We start from the raw sequence: 21,396 nt of genomic DNA, 5'->3' as shown, positions 1-21,396 counted from the left end.
ACGGTCCAGCAGAGCAGGGAGGTAGGCAGAGGAAAGATGTGGCGCAGTGACTCTGAGGTGGGACACTCTCTAGGAGCTGAAAGGAGACGCATGTGGCCAGAGGGCAGCGGGCAGCGGGAGAGTGGGACCACATAGAGATGGGAGCAAGGGCTGCCGCGGGTCAAGTAACTGTAAGTTATGACCCAAACTCAGACACTTTTGAAAGAAAAAGTGGGTTCTGTTGGTAATTACCCTGGGATAACAGTGTCAACCAGGACTGTCCCTGGAGACCCGGGACGTATGATCCATCTCCACCCATGGAACATGTGGCCACGGGTGAGGGGCCTCAGAGAAGGGAGGTGGTGGCGTCTCTCTCGCCCTGCGTGGCCCACCGTCTGCGGGAAGGCACCGCCGCTCTGGTCCACTGTCCTTCCTGCAGCAGGTGGGCGGCTGCATTGACCAGCCAGCGCCACACTAACACCGGTGTTCTTGCCTTCTCTCTCCCTCCCTCCGACGGCTCCCCCAGGAACACTGCCCAGGAAATGCAAGAAGGAGCTCTTGGCGGTGAAACTGAGGAACCGGCCCAGCAAGCAGGAATTGGAAGACCGGAATATTTTCCCCAGGAGGACTGATGAAGAAAGGCAGGAAATTCGGCAGCAGATTGAAATGAAACTCTCCAAGTAAGTAGCAGTGTGTAGACACGAGTGAAGGCCGTGTCCCAGCCTGGCGGCCGAACCCCTCTGAGGCCTCGCCTTCCCCCGCTGCGCTCTCCCAGCGCTCCCAGACGCCGTGCGTGCAGCAGTGTTTCTCACCCTCGCTGCTGTCAGCGCTTGGGACCAGATAGGTCTCTGTCGTGGGGGCCGTCTGGTGCACTGTCGGATGCTTAGCAGCATCCTTGGCCTCTGCATGTTACATCCCCCTGTGACAACCCACGCTGTCCCCAGACATTGCCAAATGCCCCCTGTGGGGCACATCACCCCTGTGGAGAACACTGTTCTATAGAAGCCAAGCGAGGTGCCCAAAGGAGTGAAGGGGTTGCGGTTGGGAGGGACAGTGGCAGAGTGGTGACGACATGCCTTGTCAGGGGCTAGGTGGGGGGAAAGTCCCTATTTACTTCCACCTGATCATTTTCCTGCAAGAGTGTGCACCCAGTATTGCCAAATCCTCTAAGTTTTTCAAGAAAAGCTGGAAGTCGGTGTATTAAGGGGGGACTACATGTGCACCAAGTCAAACCCATCTGCTGCCTGGCTGTGACCCAGAGCTACGAGGGAGCGCCCTCTGCCTTACAGCCCCCGAGGGTCCCCCAGGCGGTCACTGGCTAGGATCTGCTGTGCTACGGGACAGGACCACGCCGAGCTGTGCGTCTCCATGGCCCAGCTCTGTCGGGATCCGGTCATGCCCTGACATGGATGCCTTGACAGTGAGTGAGGGGCAGGAACATAAAATCTGGCGGCTTTCAAGTGTTGACGACCCTCTAGGTTGCTTTTCCAGAACCAGAGGAGCTGGGGTCCGGAACCCAGAGCCTCTTCTGCCTCCCAGCCCTCACCAGCATTCCTGCCACAAAGACAGCTGAGAGCGGCTGAGCATGCGCCAGCAGGCTTTTAGAAGGGGAAGCAGACCCTTCAGTAGGGAGCATCTCCGTTTCCCCTGATCCCCAAAGAGTGGGGCCAGACGGTAGCCCCAAGTTTCGTGTGTGGGTGTTGGGAGAAGAAATATTAACGGGGTTGGGGCACGTGATCCTGGCACACAGCCACCCTCAGGCTGGGATCTTCCCCACCTCCCTCTTCCTGCTTGTGGGGTATGAGTCTGTCCGTGCAGGACTGGGCTTGGGGGGACCGGTGTCCTGGATACTCTCCGGCCCTCCACTTCCCTCTTTAAACCCCAGAAGCAGGCCCTGCACGGCAGGGAGAGATGGCGCCCTGAAGGTGAGCTGGCCTGCCCCGAGAGCAGCGCTGTCCCTGAGTCCCGTGGATGTGCTCTTGGTCAGCGCTCCTCCCTGTCGCCTGCATCCAGGTCACCTGGAGGGACCTTGTGAAATGCACATTCTGATTCAGCAGGTCTGTGGTGGGGCCTGAGGGTCCGTGTGTGGACAGGCTCCCGGGGAACGCCAGTGCTGCTGTCTGTGGGCCACGCTGGGAGCAGTGAGGGTCTGGAGCAGGGTCTCTCAACTCGGTCACTCTTGACATGTGGGGCCGGATAACTGTCCTGTGCGGCCGTCCTGTGCATGGTAAGACATTCAGTAGCGTCCCTGGGCTCTACCCTCGAGATGCTCATAGCACCCTGCCCGCAGCTGTGACAACTAAAAATGTCTCCAGTCGTTGCCAAGTGTCCCCTGGGGGGACGGAATCGCAGGTCAGAATCACTGATCTGAAGGTCCCTTGGACTTCTCCTCTGGGCAGTCTTTCTTCTGCCTGAGGCGCAGGGCTATTCCTCCCAGGTGGTGGGCCTGGTTCCTGCTCCCTGCCAGGGGGCCTGGGCCTCAGTGTTCTCACCCCTGCCCCGCCCAGGGTGGAAGGCAGTGAGTGTGTGCAGAAGCCCAGACCCCAGGGCCTGTGATTCTCAGGGGCCTCGGGTGTCTTGCCTGTAAAATGGGGTGATACCAGCTGCCAGGCTCATGGCAGAGGGGCGGGTTCGGCGAGGCACACATGCCCGCAGGCCGTGGGGGTCCCGAGCGGTGTCGTGGAGGGCTTGGAATCTCACAGACCTGGGTTTGAATCCCCGCTCTGTGCTGACGTGCTGGGTGACCTTGGGCAAGTGACCTTACCCCTCCTCTTGGTTTTCTCATCTGTAAAGTGGGGTGCCGACATGTTCAAGGTCATTGTGAGTTTTCGGGGAGGTCCTGAAGGAAGGTGTGTTGCAGAGCCCCTGCCATGCGGTAGGTGCTCAGGGAGTCACCGTTTGGCTGGTGAGGCTGGCAGCCGGGTTCCCGCAGCCCCTCTTCCTACGTCAGCTCTAAGCTGTGTGGCCGAGGCTGCCCGAGGCACAGATCACTGTCACCGTGCCTGGTGGTGACCAGGGGCTCCCGAACCCAGAGGAGGGCTCCCACGGAGAAGCTTTTTAAAATACAGATTGCTGAGCCCCACCCAGACCCACAGTTCACTGTCTGGGCGGGGCAGGGGGGGGCATTTTAGCCAATTCCCTGATATTGACGGGTTGAGGGAACGTCCTCACATTGGAGCGAGACTGTCAGACCGTCAAGCGTTTGTCACTCTGTCTGGTCATTCAGTACTTACAGTCACATGTCTCTTAACAATGGGGACACATTCTGAGAAATGCGTTGTTAGGCGATTCTGTTGTTGTGTGAATATCATAGAGTGTACTCACACAAACCTGGGTGGTACAGCCTGCTCGCACCAAGGCTCTGTGGTACTAATCTTCTGGGACCACCGTGGTGTATGCCATCCATCCGTCGTTGACCAAAACGTTGTCATGCGACATGTGTGTTTCACTCATATGGGAGCAGACGCTGTTGCAGTTGCTAGAGGTACCGCCATGGGTGATGAAGGAGACCCCTCCCATTAGCTCGTGCATCCCTGGAGAGCAGCGGCTGCCTCAGGCCTCGTGCTGTGTGGCTGAACCCACTCAGGAGCTCGGTACAGACAAGATGCTCAGTAAACGCTGTGGGAGGGAGAGCGGGAAACATGGTGCCTCCATCCCTCAGAAGGGATCCGACAGTCACAGAGGAAGAGGAGGCTTGACCTCAGGCATGCACATCCCAGGACAGTGCACAGGGTGAGGCAGGACAGGGACACCCGAGACTCAGGTCAGCCCCTGTCACTGGCGTGATCCCTCAGAGGTCCCCTGAAAAGATGACAGGCGTGAGGTGTATGCGAGTTCTCCGCGACCAGGTAAGTTTGGGAAACCATGACACAAGTGGTTATTTGCCACTGCACTCGTCCGAGCCTTTAATGCGATGGTGCAGCTCTGCGGGAGGGGACAGCGTGTCTTTGTCCTGGTGTGTGCAACCAGGAGGCCTCTCCTCCCAGGGCATCACAGACGCATGTCAGGGCCCCTCCTGGGGAGTGCAGCTGTGGTCATGAAGCTGTGCTGGGGGCCCGAGCTGGAGTGCAGGGAAACCTGAGGGCGCTGGGACGGCCACATTCACGGCCACATGGGGTGTACCAAGCCCAGCGTTGGCCCTGGCCTCAGCTGCGGCTGGAGGTGTTCTTGGTGGGCTGTGGGTTGTCCACCCAGACCCACGTGCCCAGACCTCGCCCACAGTGAGGGGGGGCAGTTCTTGGACCTCTGGGGAGTTACTTGAGCAGTGGAAGGAATGTCAGACTGTGGGTGGGGAGGTGACGAGGAGACCTCATCGTCCTGGGATGACGTGAGGGACTCGGTGCCACCACCACGATCAGGACTTTGACGGCTATCACTTCAGGGTCTCCCTGACAGCCTCCGCCTGTGAGGGAGGCTCCCAGCCCTGCTCTGACCACAGGCTGCCGTGATCCGGCTCCTGGCCAGGTGGGCAGGCCCAGCACTGACTGACCACAGGCAGGGCCCTGCCTCTCTCTGGACGTCCAGTTCCCAGCACGTAAAACGAAGAGCAGGGGAGAATCAGTGCTTCCCACGCTGCCGTCACTGTGGAGCGTTGCTGCGAGGGAAGCGTCTGGGTCCGCAGAGCCCTGGGAGCAGATGGTGTTCATTTCCCTTTAGGTCAGCGTTGCCTCATCCTGACCGATGATAGCCACTGGACTGTGGTCTGAGGTTCTAGGTACATGTTCTTTTTGAATAAAGGAGAAGAGACTCCCTTCCTCTCATCCGTCGGGGTGTTCTGAGGCTCAGATGAGAAGCCACAGGGAGAAGGCACCTTGTTAATAAAGCGTCCTGCTCACCTGCTGGAGTTGTGATAGGATGATCGCTCTCGATCCTCTCTCTGCCCCCTCCATCTCTTTGCAAACTTCTCCTTTCTTTTCATTGGTAGACAGGCCATATTCATCCAGTTGTATTTTCAACAGCTCTTTGCTGAATACCTACGACGTACCAGACACTATGCGGGATACTAGTTACCACCATGAACAAGATAACGGTGCTGTCTGCCCTCGTGGGGCTTACAGCATCTGAGTGTGCTGCAGGCATGGCTGGATCTAGGTGCTCACATGGCATTGAAAGGAGTTGGTCTGTTTCTGTTTCTTAACTCTTCTGTGCTCTGTGTGGATTTATTCTCTGGCCATCTCACTCCACATCCTGGCCCAAGAAGCTCCAGGCTTACATCTCTGCAGGAGCAGCTAAAAGACAAGGTCTTCTTCCTCCAACTCAGGAAAAGCCCCAGGTTGAGTCTCATTGGTTTGCCTTGGGTCAGGTACCCATTCCTGAACCAGTCACCTTGATCAAGGGGATGATCAAGGGGATGGAAGAGGCTAATTGCTCGTTTGGATCCTGGCACATCCGTGAACCAGTCACTGTGGCAAAGGGAATTTGTGAATTGGTCAAGCTCGGCGTTCATTGCTGCCGGTCTCATTGATGGGATGTGCGATCGCACGAAGTTTGGTTTTTATTTCTCGTATTTCTAGTAAGAGTGAACATTCTTTTCAGTGTTTATCAGCTTTTTGGTTTTTTCTTTACGTGCACTTTACCTGCAGTTTTCTTTATCCTAATGATTTTAGGAGTTTACTTTGGAAATTGTGGCCTCCAATCCTTTCCCAGTTTTGTGAGTTACACAGCCCTTCTCCCTGTTTGGGGCTTGTGTTTTCATTTTGTTCCTGCTGTACAGAAGTTTTTCATTTTTAAGATCGTCAGATTACCAATCATATACTCCAGGCGCCAGCAGGCTTTTTTGTGAAGGGCCAGATGGTGAATGTTTTTGGCTTTGTGGACCTGACGGTGTCTGTTGGAACTCACAGCTCTGCTATTGTAGCACTAATGTGCCCGTGGCCGATATGTGATGAATGGGCATGGCTGTGTGCCAATAAAACTTTATTCACAAACATAGGCAGCAGCCCGTGGGACAAAGTTTGCCGACCTCTGATATACTTTATGGTTCATACTATTTGTGCTGTGTTTAAAAAATCCTTCCCTACCCAGAGGTCAAAAAATTATATTTACACCTATTATTTTTGCAACTGCTGTCTAAAATTCTGCCAATTGATAGTGGTTTCTATTTGATAAACAAACCAAGTTCTTCAAAATAGAGTATTAAGTGAATTAATTTAAAGAAAAAAATAGTAAGTAAACACTGATAGTATGTGTGATTCAAAAATAGGACAAAATTATGGTGGTGATGCTCACAGTAAGAGAGTCTGGGGCCCCACCACTGCCTCCAGGTGCAGAGGGCAGGTGGGAAAAATGGATGCCGAGAAACCATGCCCCAGGGCCTCCAAGGCCCCCTAAGTAAGAGGCCCCAAAACAGGCTCTGGACTGGGTTTACTCCATTACTCACTGACTCTGTAACTAATTTTAAACCATGGATATTTGTCACCATGTTTAAAAATGGAAAAGCATCCCCCAGAATTAGACACAGAGGAACAGCAATTGAGAAACCGCATCCCGGGAGGTCAGACGTAGGCTTCCGGCCGCCCAGTTTGTTTCCCCTACAGAAGTGGTTTAATTGGATCCCTTTGTCTTTGCTTCACCTCCCTTTAGAGATGCTTCTGCTGTCACTTGCTGAATAATTCAGCCTCTGTTGCCATGGCAACATGCCATCCACCGTACCCTGAAGTGCAGTTGGTTTTTTTTTTGTTTGTTTTTTCATTTCCAGACTCTTCATATTTTATCTTCTGGGTGCTCCTGGGCCTTTCTGGATGAAGTGGTCCCTGTCTCCACCTACCCCTCACCCCTGACACACACCGTGTGCTGGGTCTGGGGAATAGAGTGAAGTCCGGGTCATCCTTCTGTATGAGCCCCGCTTACCTGTAAACTGCGTGCAAATAAATTGGCGGAGGAAAGATCCACAGTTCCCGAGCTTCACACAGTAGGCATGTTCTGGAGATTACGCACAAGGGCACAGATCGTATTGTTTCCGTCCTATCGTGCACACATCAGTTAAGGGGACCTGGCAATTAGGATGCCTGAGAGCGTTCATTTCTTAGGTGCCAACCCCATGCACTAAGTTTTGCTTACTTTCCCTCATTTAATTTAATCCTCACAGGAACCCAATAAGGGCGGTGTTATCATCATCTCCATTTTACAGATGAGAAAACTAATCCTTCAGAGAGGTGAAGGAACTTGCCAACAGCCCACAGCTTGGGGGGAGGTGGGGAGGAAGCAGATGGGTGCCCCGTATATCACCAAGCCTGGGCCTCTGTGAGGCATATTCTGGAAGGGAAGGCTCTGCTGTGGCTCGTTTATCTTGGTCACAGCTTTGCATTTTCTTATGTTGGCTTGGCTTCCATCAGAGCACATTCAGGCCTCCAGCCAACACACTGGGCCTCTGGGTGCAAAGTACTTCCTGCCTGTGCTCTGGTGGGGGGCAGTGGGAGATGATGCAGAATGCCCCAACCTGGAGCAGTGGGGAGTTAGTGGAAATATCCAGAAGGAGGTTCTTGGTCGAGCGCAGGCTTTGGAGAAACGTAGACAGGCCAGTTGGAATCCCGGCCTCCCCGTTACTGCCGTGTGAGTTGGGGCAAGCACCGCCATCTCTGAATCTCCCTCCTGGTTTAAGACATGGAGACAGCAGCAGCACGTTCCTCCTGGGGCCCTTTGGAAGGTTCCAGGTTAGTCCCTGTAAAAACACATAAAAACGTGTTCCCAGCAGGAGCTGCTCAGAGGGATGGAGCTGCTGCTGTTATGGGCACACTGGGCACACTCCTGAGCTGCTTGTCCCCTGTGCAGGGGGACTGGGCAGCAGGCCTTGTGTGAGGATTAGGTGAGCTCTGTCTGCTGTATAGACAGCACCTGGAGGCCTAAGAAGCTAGCAGGCCCAGTAGTGGTGTTGGCGTCGTTGTTGATGGTATGATGATTGTTCTTCTTTGTGACTGTTGTGTAATTTTCCTGGAGACCGAGGAGCTGGGCAGGCGCCGTCTGAGTGATGCACGAACCTTCTATTAACTGTCCCTTGGGGGGTCTTCCACCCTGGGACCGCAGCGTGAGGAGCTGATTAAGGCTTGGTGGCGTCCTTCAGGAGTTGGTACTTAGCATGTTAACATAGGCATTAAATGATCCTCGAGCTGGTCCCTTTGTACATTTTGTTCTGCCGCATCCAGAACAGGCTGCTGCCACTCGGGCCTCCAGGAAAACACAAGTTCCCGGGAAAAAAAAATGTTGTGCACCACTGCTCCCACTGCCTTACTCGCCTTGAAATCTGCAGAATTGTAAGGCGGGTGCTTGATGCTTTTAAGGCTAGGGATGGAGACTGGCGCAGCTTAATTGTGGGGGCGGCTGGACCCGAGCATTAGCCTTGGTACTTTCTTCCTGCTGAAGCTGCGAGGAGAGGCGGGGCACCGTGCAGGGTCTCAGTTCGGTGCGCACAGAGTTTTGAAAATACAGAAACCTTGCTTTTGGGGGGCTTAGCAGAAAGTAATGACTTTTAATTGCTGGAAAGGAAGCCACTCCTTTCCCAAGTGTTGAAGCTCTATTGCAAGGGGTGGGGGATTGCGTAATAACAGACGGATATTGATAAATATTTGCTGATTTCCCTCCTCTCCACCTGTGGTGCTGGGTGGGCGCCCCCCTCATCCTGAGTGACTGGAATCCAGTCCCGGGGGCATCGTCCAGGGTGCGGGACAGAGAAGCGTAGTTATGCATAATGGTTGTTGCCAGCATTTACTCGGTGTCTTCTATATAGCAGCTTCCTGCTGAGTGCTTCACGCATACTATGTCCTTGAGTCTCGCAAGAGCTGTCTGGGGTCGGTACTATTAATGGTCCTGTTTCTCAGATGAGGAAAACTGCCTCCAAACGGTACAGTCACTTGCCCATGCTCACACAGCAGGAAACAAGGGCTGGGTGATTGGTCATCCAGTCCACGCCAGTTCCCACATCTGCCTATGCATCCAAATCACCAGGGAGCTTTATGGAAACACAGATTCCCAGGCCTCACTCCAGATCTCTTGAATAGGAATCTATATTTTAACAGAGCCCCTCTCTCCCAAGTGTCACTGCATGTTATGCTACACTGTGTCCCCTTCCTCAGGACCTTTGGAAGACTGACCTCTGAGGCCTCAGGATCAAAATAAGCTGTGCTTCTGTGTAACAGCTGCCTGTTAGTATCTTAAGGAGAATGTACATTTTGCAATTAATTGTGTTTCCCTTTTTGCTTTGGCAACCAGGAAGCTCAGAACCAAGTGTGCAGTTATCTGTGGCAAGGGTGTTGTATCATTTGGGGTGTATGTCTGTGTTTGACCTTCTGTTGTATGCCCTTTGCCTCAGTTTCCTCAACTTTTCATTTTATCTTTATGGGGTATATTTTTCTATACATGATTTCAAATGCATTTCTAGATTTTAACTAGAAAAATGTAAATAAAAATGTCTTTTTTATGGAGGCCCTCTTAGCATACATGAGATTTTGCCACCTAACATCATGTCAGAAGGGTTTTCCATACTGCAACGCGGCATTCAATTGTTCCTTTTTAACATTTAGTATCTTAGAGGTATCTTAGATTGAAGATATTTAGTATCTTCAGCAGTATTTAGTATCTAAGAAGGAGACACATCTGCCAGCTTTGCTTTTCCCTCCTGCCATCAGTAGAGTTCTAGTTTGCCTCAAAATCTTTACTTTTAAAATAAAACCACAATGCTCATTTTCACACGTCAGTGTTTTTTTTCTTTTTATGGGTTATTTACATAAGCAGCATTTCTGGAAATGAAAAAAGAGGAGAGAGGGAGGAGGAGAAAAAAATGCATTGAATGAGACAATGTCGTTGTTCAAGACTGAAGACCAGTTGTCAGAGAATACAGCAGGACCCCCCCAGATCGGTGGGTAAAACCCAGAATGCATGGCTCAGGAGGGAGGGGGCAAAATTTCCAAACAAATATATGGAAAATAATTCAGCCTCACTGGTAACTGCAGACATAAAAATTCATGATAACAAAGAACATTTCATCCCTAATTAAAATGACAGTAACACTTTTAAATAATATTATTTTTAAGTATTACTTTTTAATAATATGATTATTAATGTGAATAACAATGAACTGAATAATAATACCCAGCCTTGGTGAGGTGGTGGTTTACATGCCCATCCCACTGCCGGCAGCCCCGGGACTCAAAAATAGTTGAGCAGTGCGTGTGCAGAGCCAGGGTGACAATTTGCACATTTTAACTGAACATTCCACTTCTGGGAGTTGATGTTAAGGAATTTAGAAGAAGGAAAAGAAGGGGAAGGGGAAGGAGAGCGTTGTGGTGGTTAACGTCTAGTCCTAGAGGAGACAGTGATGAGTTTTGCTCACACACAGTCAGCAGGTTCTGTTCTGCTGTTGGTGGGGGGTGGTTGGTGAGGCCGCTCCAGGAGCAGACGCATGGACCGATTGACTTTCCACATCTTTCCTGGTTCTTGGCTTTCGGGACCGTGGAGAGAGATGGATAGTCCCATGAGTACCAGATGCCCCTGGGCTGCTTCTGCCCAGAGACACTGTTCCCAGCACATCACACACCTCAAGCCAATGAGGTCGAACCGTCACACCCGACCTGAGCGGAAGCAGAGGGAGCAAATGTTAATGACTTGGCACAAGTCAGCCACTCCTGTGTGGGGTTCAGGATCCAGCCCTGCCCCAGAGCAGGGTTCCCGGAGTCAGGCTGACCTGGGCTCTGCTGGGCTGTGTGGCCGTGGGTAGGTCGTTCATTCCAGCCTCTTCCCCCTACCTCGTGGGAGTCCTAACAGTTCCTGCCCCTCTGCATCTTGGCCGGTGCCGTGGACACAGAGTGCCCAGAGCGCACGTGGCCCGAGGCCTGGGTGCTGTCTTCTCCCTCCACCTTCCCTGCGCCTCCTGTGATTCATGGCCTCGTGGGGACAAAGCCATGGTGTGGCCTCAGCCCCGCAGCCGCGCCCTGCTGTCTGTGGGAGCAAAGGAGCAGGACACAGCGCGTCAGCCGAGTGCAGAGCCTCTCCGTCCTCCGGATGTGCTGCAGGGAGGCAGCTCTGTTTTAGGCCCCGGGCGTTCCCCTAGAAGCTGCCGTTCAGGCCGTCAAGCGGAAATCGTGCTGAGCCACCCTGGGGTGAGCTTGGTCTCCCCAGGCCTTTGTCCTGCGCTGGGTTTCTACCTGAACCTGTGTGGACAGTGACTCTCACTTCTGCGGGAGTGCCCTTTGGGAAATTTGAGACGGGTGGAGGGGGAGCACCAGCTTCTGATGCTAGATTTCATGACAACATCAACAGCAGCAGCAGCGAATTGGAAAGATTGAGCCCTGACTGCTGGCGGGGCATCCAGCTGATTGCTTTGCAAGTGTGACTGCGGTCCTGGGCGGGGACTGTCATCCCCGCTCTCGGCACAGAGAGGTGAAGTTGTGCCCCAGCGTCTCACGGTTAGTGAGCAGGTAGACTGTAGGTCCCAGAGCCTTGCCCCTAACCACTTGGCCTCGCCGCCTGATGCCTGGCGTCACGCTCTCCTCTTGCCACAAGTGCAGAAGGTGACTGACACACGATGGCTAACGTCTGGTTTCTGGCGCGTGGTGGTATTAATGGAGCGGTTAACGTCCAGGCCCGCCAGGCTGAGTCTTTGCCTGCTTCAGCACCAGCAGCCCTGGAACCTTTGCTCTGCGTTCCCTGTGCTGTAGGATGCTGTACACGTGTCACTGCCTGGGTCTTTAGATCAGCCCTTTAATGCCCACACCACAGCCTCGCTGAGAATGCCTGCACAGACACTCCTAGAATAGGCCAGCCGCACAGCCAGCACCGAATGTCGCTCTTACAACAATTATTATTGTCATCCTTAAAAATTCTTGTAGATTTTGCCTCCTACCCCACGGTTTATCCTTGGCTGCTGTGATATAAGGTAATGTTTCCAATTACTTACAGGGAAGAGTTGAGATTGTAGGAAAACAGACCTGATTTCTCCCATAGCATCAAGTCCCCTCATACATCTGCCAGGGTGCACACCCCCCAGTCACAGAAATTTCAGTTTCTTGCAACGTGCAGGTGGTAGGTGCTGGGGTGCAGAGATGAGAAGACATGCTCAGAGATGTGTAATGAATCATTGCATGTCATAAAATACAAATCTTTCTCGACTTACGATGGGATTACATCCTGATAAACCCACTGTAAATTGAAAATATCCTTAAGTCGAAAATGTGTTTAATCCACCTAACCTCCCGAACATCCTAGCTTAGCCTCGCCTGCCTTAAACGTGCTCAGAACACTTACGTTAGGTTACAGTTGGGCAGAATCATCTAACATAAAGCCTATTATATAATAAAGTGTCAAATATTGCCTCTAATTGATTGAATACTGTACTGCAAGTGAAGAACAGCATGGTTGTCCGGGTGCAGAATGGTTGTAAGTGTATCAGTTGTTCACCCTCGTGATCGCGGGGCTGACTGGGAGCTGCGGGGCTGCTGCTGCCCCGCGTTATGCAAGAGGATCGAAGAGCAAAATTCAGAATTTGAAGTGTGGTTTCTACTGAATGCGTATCACTTTTGAACTATCCTAAAGTCAAAATATCATAAGTCGAACCATCGTAACTTGGGGACTGTCTATGTACAAAGATAGACTGTGAGCCAGCTACAGAAGTGGAGGGTCTGGGAGAGGTTAATTCGGCAGGAGGGCCGCAGAGCTGGGGTGCAGGCATCAGAGAGTGGGTGACGCGGAGCACGGTTTTGATGGGTCGATAGGTGTCAGTTCTCCTGGCAGACTGGAGCGCGAGGGTGTCCCAGGCAGAGAGCAGCCGCACAGAAAAGTACAAAAGCCTGAAACCGTGTTGCCCATGGGAGAGTGTGGTGTTGCTCTGAGGGTTAAGGGTGGAGGCAGGTGTGGGGGGTGAGGGTGAGAAGGCTGGAGGGCTCGGCAGGGCCAAGTGGTCGGGCCTTCCATGCTCCCAATCCACTCACAGCTGCCTCTGGTCATTCAGGGCTCAGTTCGAATGTCACCTCCCCAGAGGGACCTTCCTTGATGCCCCCCCAAGTGACGTGGCCTCACTCCCTCTCACTCCCCATCACATCATCCCATTCTGTTTTCTTCGTGGCACTGACAGCTGCCTGGAATGACCTTGTGTTCGTGCATTTGCCTCTCCAGGGTCTGTCTCCCCTCTAGGTTGCGGGGATCCCGCCCGTCTTGTTCACTGACGTTCCCCAATGCATGGAGTAGGCGCTCGATAAATCGGTGTTAAATGGGGTATGGAGATGTATGCCTTTACTGAGGAGCAGTGAGGGCCCCTGAGGGGTCATGAGCAGGGGTGTGGCAGGGCAAGGGCGTGTCTAGGGAAGACCACTCTGCCTACACGCAGGGGTTGGGTTGGGGGAGTGAGGTCTGGGCGGGTGGACATCTTCACCCGCCGTGGGGCTGCAGAGGGATGGATTTGAGAGGGAAAGGGATGGTGAAGAGCAGGACTCGGGGTCAAGGCTTGAGGAGATGCCCAGCTGGGGTGGATTCTGCCGCCCTGCACTGGGGCAGGGGAGACAGGAAGAAGGAAGGGAGACGCAGGAAGAAGGTTCTGGACTTGGACTCAAAGTTGGCGGTGTATCTGGTACATCCAGGTCCCTGGCACTTTTTGCGGTGGTTAAATCCCCGAGCATAGGTGAGCTGGCACAAGGAGCATATGGACCGCGTAGAAGAGAATCCACTGGCGGTTTTGAGCTAGTTGGGTCGCAGTTAGAGCAGCGCCAGCCTGAGATCAGGGCGCTGACGGACAGCGTGGCACTTATAGGGCTGTGTGTCCTCCCACCATGTCTTCCCTCTGACCTTGCCTCACGTCTACAGGTGGAGAGCCAGCAGGAGGTGGATTTTCACTGCCGGCCGGGGACAGAACAGGCTTCTGTGTGCTCAGGTTTAATAAACCCTGTCCGTGTCCTGAAACGGTGCAGCATAACTGCAATCCAAGGGGGACAGGGACACTTGAAATCTACTTGTCTTTCTTCTAGAAGCCTGCAGGGCTTGAGCTGTCGGACCTGCTGAGGAATTTGGGGTTTTAGGTTGGGCGCGTCGGGAGCTGGGGTCTCTGTTGGGGTGGAACAGGGTGTGGGGGAAGGAGGCTCAGATCTTCCTCCCTCGGCTGAGGAGGGCCGGGGCCTGAGCTCTCAGACTTGGGAGGTGCAGCCTGGTGGGGCCCAGCTGCACTGAGAGCCGGGGAAGTCTCGAGTCGAAGGCTCCTCATTAATGAACAGCCTCCACCAGGAAAGCACAGAACGTTCTCCCAGCACCAGCTCAATTGCACGATGAGAAATCTCAGAGGGCTGCGCTTGGCTTCCTGAGATACGACAGCACGTTCGTCTGCTCGGTCTTTGAAACTGCCAGGGGGCCACTTTCCAAAGGGATTTTAGAAAATAGAGGAAAGAAGGTAGATGAGTAGACTAATAAAGAACTCATTATGCCGCAGATAATTTCTTGAACAGAACTAACAGCTGGGCATCTCAGCAGAAAGAAATGGAGTTGGGGTGGGGAGGGGTGCCATTTAGATCTAATGGGCCCCACATTTTACAGTGAACCCCAAATTTGCAAAACGAGTGGTTAGGCCTGTGATGATTAACCTTTCAGGGCCTTGGATTTAAGAATTTGATGAAAGCTTTAAGCGTACTGGGAATAGGAACATCTCCTATGATTTCCGGAATTTCACGTTTCATAGCCACCATCTGTCTAGTGCAGTCTGCATGTGCTAAGGACTTTGTGACATTGTGGCATTAATTCCTACATGGTAGGTCTTGCAATCTCCATTTTGCCTGTGAGGACACAGAGGCTCAGAGTTGTTAATAGCCACTGAGTACTGTGAGGACATGAGCTTGAGTCCTTCCAGCTCACAGTCCTCCTTCAGTGCCCACAGCACTAGCCTGCTTCACAGCACCCTGCGGCTTGTCTGTGGGCCATGCCCTGGTTCAGAACCACTGAAGTGCTTATATGGTTCTCCACCTAGACAGAAGACTCCTCAGTGCTTACCCCATGCCTGGTACAAAATAGGCTCTCAACTAATAACCATTGAATGGGTGGGTAGTTGGATGGATAGATGGAGGGTTGGATAGGTGGGGGATGGGTGGTTGCATGGTTACATGGATGTGTAGGTGGATGGAGAGAGGGCTAGATGGATGGACAGTTAAGTGGTTGCATAGTTGGGTAGGTGGGTGGAGGAATGGGTGGACAGACAGACAGATGGTTAGATGGTTGCATAGTTAAATGGATGGGTAGGTAGATAGAAAGTTAGATAGTTGGATGAATGAATGAATGGATGGATGAATATCAAGGTGCACCAGGCACAGTGGATAGGATGCAATTCAGTAAGAATTCAGCTCAACAAAGTAAATGTGCACTGAGCGAATGTCTTCCTTTATGTAGTGGGGTCTTCAGATCCCTTTACGCAGTGATTCCATTTACCAATCTGATGTGTAACCAACACATTCAGAAGCATATTTGAGGAGAATGTGAACCTTCAGATCCACAATGGGCATTGCCAATTTTGGAGTTCGGTTCCATCCTGGGGGTGTGTCCAGGCCAGGGACTGGATACGTCTCCTGCTGCTCTGCCGCTCTCTGGCCGGATGACCAGACTGGACTACTTCTGGGCTGCAGGTCCTCTGGTGGGGGTGCCCCAGAACTCCCCCGTCACCATCGCTGGAAGGCTGCTGGACAGCAGGGCTGCTCTGACAGCTTCCGAGCACCTTCAGGAGGAAAAAGGAGAAGCTTTCCTGGGTGACAGTGACTAACATTAACCCGTGACTCTCCAGAGAGGAGGTCAGACTGTGTCTTCATGGCTCATCTCACAGGGTAGGAGTCACAAGCCCAAATGCCCCGGGGGTGACTTGGGCCCGGTGGGAACTGTGGCAGGTTGGGGAGTGCGTGTCCTCGCTGAAGGGGGCAGCCGCCACCCAGCAACTGTGGATGTCACCCCTGGGAATGCCAGACCAGTGTGGGCGCCATCTTTCAAGAGAAACTGGAAATGTTTATTTTTAGGTGAAATTTCCTTCATTTACGTGTTGGGAGCCTATTTGCATTTTAAAAGAGGAAAGTGTGGACCTCAGAAAACACATTTGCAGGCCATATTTGGCCTGGGGGACACCATTAGCCGCTCTGATGTGAAACACATATGCATATGCACATGTTTTATGAGAAGCTCATTCTTGTTTGTGCTGAGATTAGGGGATTTTTGACTGTTGAGTTAATTTAGGGAAAATATTGAGTCAGCATTGAAATTGACTGACTGGCAGCAGCAGTGACCACCACACTGTAACCACCACCGACCTGTGTAGCCAGGGAATCGTTTCCTTCCTCTGGCCAGTGAGGGGATGCATCTCAGCTCTGATCTCGATCGGAGGCAGCAGCTCGGCTCGGGGGTGAAAGACTGAGCTCTGGACAGAATGCCTGGTTCCCGCCAGGCTCCGCTGTTTTCCAGCTGTCTGACCACGGGCAGGCTACGTCCCTGGCGTGTACCTCACTTTCCTCATCTGTAAAATGGAGATGATTACAACAGAGCTCATCTCATAGGGCTGTGGAAATGATGCCATGAGACAGGACACGTAAAATGCCTAGAATTGTGCCTGGCAGGGAGGAAACACCCAGGAATGAAATAAATAAATATGAGCTGCACGGGGGTGGGAATTTGTCTCGTTTTGTTTTAACAGTTTGTTGGGATATAATGTTCCTACCATATAATTCACTTTTTTCAAGTGCACAATTCAGTGTTTATAGTATGTTTATAGAGTTGTGTGTCCATCGCCACAATAACTTTTAGAACATTTCTGTTACCCCCAAAGAAGCCCCTCACCCCTCAGCTGTAACCCCAGTCCCTAGAGCAGCACCTGGGCCCCATGGGCGCTTAGTGACTTTGCAGTGACCAGCACAAGGGTTGAGGGGATGCGACGTGTAAGGCTGGTCCTAAACGTTACCAGGCATTAGCATCACCATCATCTTTTTCTTCATCAAATCTTTATCCTCTTCCTCGGAATCCTCATCATTGTCATCCTCCTTATCTTCGTCACTCTCTTCACCATCTTGTTCATCTTCGTCATCTTGTTCATCATCATCATTTTCATCAATGTCTTAATCATCTTTATCTTCTTCATCATCTTGATCTTTGTCATCGTCTTTAGCAACGTCTTCATCAGCCTCTTTATCACCATCATCTTCGTCATCTTCATCATTCCCTTCATCTTTGTCTCCAGCATGACCATTAATGTGTCCAGTCTTGGATACATAGGAAGCCCTCAGGAAACACTGGCTCTCAACCCCCTTGATGCTCAGAGGCTCCATCTTTCCGGGGAGTGAAGCCCACGTCTAAAGCCGGGTCAGGAGCCTCCTGCTGACTCCTCTCTGGAGAGAAAGGGAGACTTGAAAGTGGGGGAAGGTTGAGGGTGGGGCAGGGCCAGGACATCGCAGACCCCGCAGGTGCAGCTCAGGACAGCGCCCGTGCAGAGACCTGGTAGGGATAGCCATCTCGAGGTGCCGTCCCCTCTGGGCTGGGGCGTGCAGGGCCCGGCTCTGCCCTCCTATTTAGATTTTGAGATCCCAAGAACAAAGACTTTGTGTTTAGCGATTTTTCTGCTTTTATTCCTTTTTTGATGAAGCGGGTTTACCAGACTTGCTTCCTCAGCCTTCCAAGGAGTCTTGGGTGTGTTACTGTGGCTTTCAGTGTCTCTTTGTTTAGAAACCTCAGGGTAAACCGAGGTCAGGTCTGCTCTATCCAGATCAGCCCTCCTGGGCCCTTACCTTGGCCCCACCTGCCAGCTCACCGCTGTGCTGAGGGGCCTGCCCGCGGTACGACATGGCCTTCAGAGGAATGCCGGGATTTATTAGGGCACTTCCAAGGATTTATTGCTAACATGCAAAAGGGACTCAAGAGGCAGGGCTGTGAACAGGCCCTGTGGGGTGTTGTGGGGACGGTGACGAGACCTCGGCCCTGGAGGGAGGTGGTCCTGGAGGACCTGGGAGGCAGGCGAGGCCAGCTCGGTCCTGGCAAAGCAATGGCTGTAAAGTGTGGATCCTGCACCTTCTGCTTTTAGATGGAGGTAGCTAAGCAACAGGAAACAGTGCTTCCCAATCGGGGAAAGTTTGACAAAATCTAAGCCTCAGAGGACACACGTATCTTGGTCTTTTGGGTAGACCTCACGGTGTGCAGGGCTGGAGAGCAAGTGCGGGGGTGCTCGGTGATCCCTGTAGGTGGGCTCGGGGAGGGAGAGCCGGTGTTGGGGGGCTCGGCGTCCCCGCGGGTGGTACTCGGGGAGGGGGAGCCAGTGTGGGAGGCTCGGCATCCTCACGGGTGGGGCTCAGGGAGGGGAGCCAGTGTGGGGGAGATCGGCGTCCCCACGGGTGGGGCTCAGGGAGGGAGAGCCAGTCTGGGGGGGCTTGGTGATCCCCGTGGGTAGGGCTCCGGGCCCCTGGTTGGGTATCACTGTGGGGTGACCCCGTAGCTTTGAGTCTCCCGTGGTGTCAGCTACTGTGTGTTTCCTTGGTTGCTTGGAGTCTGTTGAGGAAGGTACAGCATGTTTTGTAAGAAAATGCAAAGCAACGTTAATCCCCCTTCAGTGTCAATAATGCACAATTCCTGGACCCGGGGGGAGCAGGGGGTCTTGTGGGTTTGGAGGTCGGCTGGCCAGGAGTCGAGGACCACGTGAGCCCAGGTGAGTCACTGGACCTGTCCGAGCCTGTGAAATGGGGGTGTGATGCCTGCCCCTCAGGTGCTCCAGGGACTGTCTATACCCGGCCCTGCTCTACCCTCGATCAGGCCTATCCTATGCGAGTAGTAGTCTGGGTAATATTAGTGCAATGGTAGCTCGCTGATGTTTGTTAGACTCATGTCATGTTCCAGGGACTGTGTTTTGCCTAAGATGTAAATGCTCTTATTATCTGTATTTCACAGTTAAGGAAATGGCAGCTCAGAGAGGTTAGGTAAGATGTTCAAAGTCACACAGCGAGTATGCACTGGACTGAGATTTGACCCAGGCAGGCTGGCTCTGGATGCCGGGCCTGGAGCCACCCAACTCCATGGAGTAGTTGCAGACAATCAGGCCTGGCGTGGGTGTTCCACAGTCGCTAAGGACCCGGCCTCCTCCTTTCTTCCTACTTGATTATCGTCATGTTGGCATGTCTCCTCCGTGGTCCAACATGTCTTCAGGAGCCCCAGACGTCACATTCAAGTCTCAAAGGCGCATACATCCCAGCTGAGTCAGCTCTTCAGGGGGGCTCTCCCAGAAGCTCCTTAGCCCACCTCTGCCTCCTGCTCCTTGGTCAGAACCTCTTCGCATGGCCATGCCTAGCTGGAAAAGAGGCCGTCCTGAATAGAACCAGCTGTCTGATGCTATGTAAGAAGGGAGAATGGAGATTGGATACGAAAGTGGCAGCCTCTGCTACTGTAAGTGTTCAGATTAATTTTGTTGTGTAGACAGATTGAAGGAAGAAAGTTAGGAGTGAACAAACAGATGGACGAGTGAATGAACAACATTCCGTCTGTTACGGAGCAGTGATTTCTAAAGTAGTTTGATTGGAGGCATCTACATGGAGCCCCGTGGGCTCAGGAGAGAGCCACCTGGCACATTATAAGTGCCCCGCGTTCCGGACAGCCCAACGCTGGGCCAGGGGGTTTCGGCAGGTGGCAGGAAGCTGGGAAGGAGGAGGAGGGAAAGGGGAACCCTGAGGGGGCCTGGGGTGACGTGGACAGATACTGCTGTCCCCACCCCCACAACATTGCAGTTCAAAGACAGACCCCTCCTGAGCATCCTCTGTGTGCACTGGGCGCTGGGGATGGAGGAAGGAAAGAAAGAGATGCAGGTGCTGCCTTTGGGGCGAGGGGACACAGAGGGGTCAAGTAAGAGAGCGTGACACGTACTGGGACACGCAGCATGGGCAGGGGACACAGGAGGTGCTCCTAGCCTGCCACAGCGCACAGGGTCCTCTGGGGTCCTGTGTCCCCTCCCCAGCCCCACCCCAGGTGGTCACTGGCTCCCCTCTCTGGGCTGATGAGGGTCAGATGCTCCTTTGTGGCCTGGACGAGGTTCTGGGTCCTGTAAAATTACTTGGTGTGTAGGGTGGTGCGGTTTCTTTTTTACCATCTAGGACGGTTTGAAGTGGAGTTTGTGTTTCTCTGTCTTGGCGTTACCCTGTCCGGCCGTCGCTTGTCTACTGTAGTGTTGCTGAGTGGCCAGGCCCTGCGCTAGACGGGCCTTCAGCTCCCAGTCCTGCTGAGGAGGGAGGGGCAGGAACCAGGAGATGCGGCCCAGTGGACGAACCTCTCCGCCAAGGGGTAGCCTGGGGTCCAGGGGCCCGGGGAGTGAGCAGGCTGCTCAGGCCGCCTGAGTCGGAGGCTAAAGATAGGAGCGCAGTGGGGCTGACTCTAGAATGCCTGGGAGACCTTCCCCGGAAAGCAGAGAAGGGACAGGAAGGCCTGGCGAGGGAACTGCCTGAGCAAAGGCTCAGAGGAGGAAAGGGGGGGCAGGTGCCATTGGGGCAGGGAGCTAGAAAGGAGGGCAGGGCCTCACGCCCAGCAGGAACCCCACAAATGTTTGTGGACAAGATGGACAAAGGATCTTAATGCCAGGGAGCAGGCAGTGGGAAGCATTGCATATTATTTTAATTTTTACAATCTGAATAAAGGACTCATATACGGGGTGAAAACTACACAGTACCTCTCATTCCCACCCCATCCCCTTGCCCATGGGCAGTTTGTAACCTCTCAGAAGCAGGTCTGCACGAGTAGTGATGCCCCGACGGTGTTAGCGTGCACTGACTCCTGTTTGGTGAGTGGATCCCATGTGCCCTACCTGGGGAGGAGCCTGTCACCTGCAGGAGATCACAGTCCCTGGGGAGGTGGGACAGGGCCCCCTCCTCAGCACTCAGCACTGGGTGATAAATCAAAAAGCCAGTTAAAAGAAGAAATCATACAGGTGTGTGTGTGTGTGTGGCCATCTTTTGGGATGGAATCAGGACATTTCATTGAGGAAGGATCTATAATTGGAGTTCGTGTGTGGAACAAACATTGGATGCGTCTCCTACAACCTCTAGAGTGATTTCTTTGAAGAAGAGTGGGAATTTGAAGACACTTGGAAGCAATCTAAGTGCAGACTCCTTCCAGAGTCTTTGTCCCCTCCCCATCCTTTACACTTTTCTCTGCCACAGGAGCTGACAGCAGTATTTTTAGCGTCTTGCCTTTCCTGACTCCAAAGCATTCAACTCAGTTCTGATAGAAATAACATTTTCTTTTTATACCCATATTAGATCATTTAATCAACGTGCATAAAGTTTAATTAAATTACCTAATTATAGACACAAGGACACCTGGCACACGTAGGTTAGGGAACAGAAGAACCAGTCCCTGGTGGTCTCACCGGTGGGAACAGACGCGAGACAGGGCTGTCTGCTGAGCATGGTCAGCGGGTTCCGGTTTTCCGGAAGATCTCGGTTAACCTGGAGTCAGATA

At 52.9% G+C, this 21,396-nt stretch overlaps 1 protein-coding gene across 1 annotated transcript in view; it reads left to right on the top strand.

Annotated features, from left to right (window-relative positions):
• Positions 1-21,396, top strand: part of PHACTR3 (phosphatase and actin regulator 3) — a 243,048-nt gene that overhangs the window by 196,616 nt on the left and 25,036 nt on the right. Inside the window, exon 8 of the mRNA XM_087444870.1 lies at positions 506-659. Coding sequence (XP_087300996.1) covers positions 506-659 — 154 coding nt within the window. The remainder of the gene's footprint in view (positions 1-505; positions 660-21,396) is intronic.

The sequence above is a fragment of the Ceratotherium simum genome, chromosome 21 (genome assembly GCF_057802395.1).
Source record: "Ceratotherium simum simum isolate JZ-2026a chromosome 21, ASM5780239v1, whole genome shotgun sequence".
NCBI classification, from domain to species: Eukaryota; Metazoa; Chordata; class Mammalia; order Perissodactyla; family Rhinocerotidae; genus Ceratotherium; species Ceratotherium simum.
The sequence above is the reverse complement of the archived record's forward strand: the minus strand, read 5'-3'. Positions and strand labels throughout refer to the sequence as shown.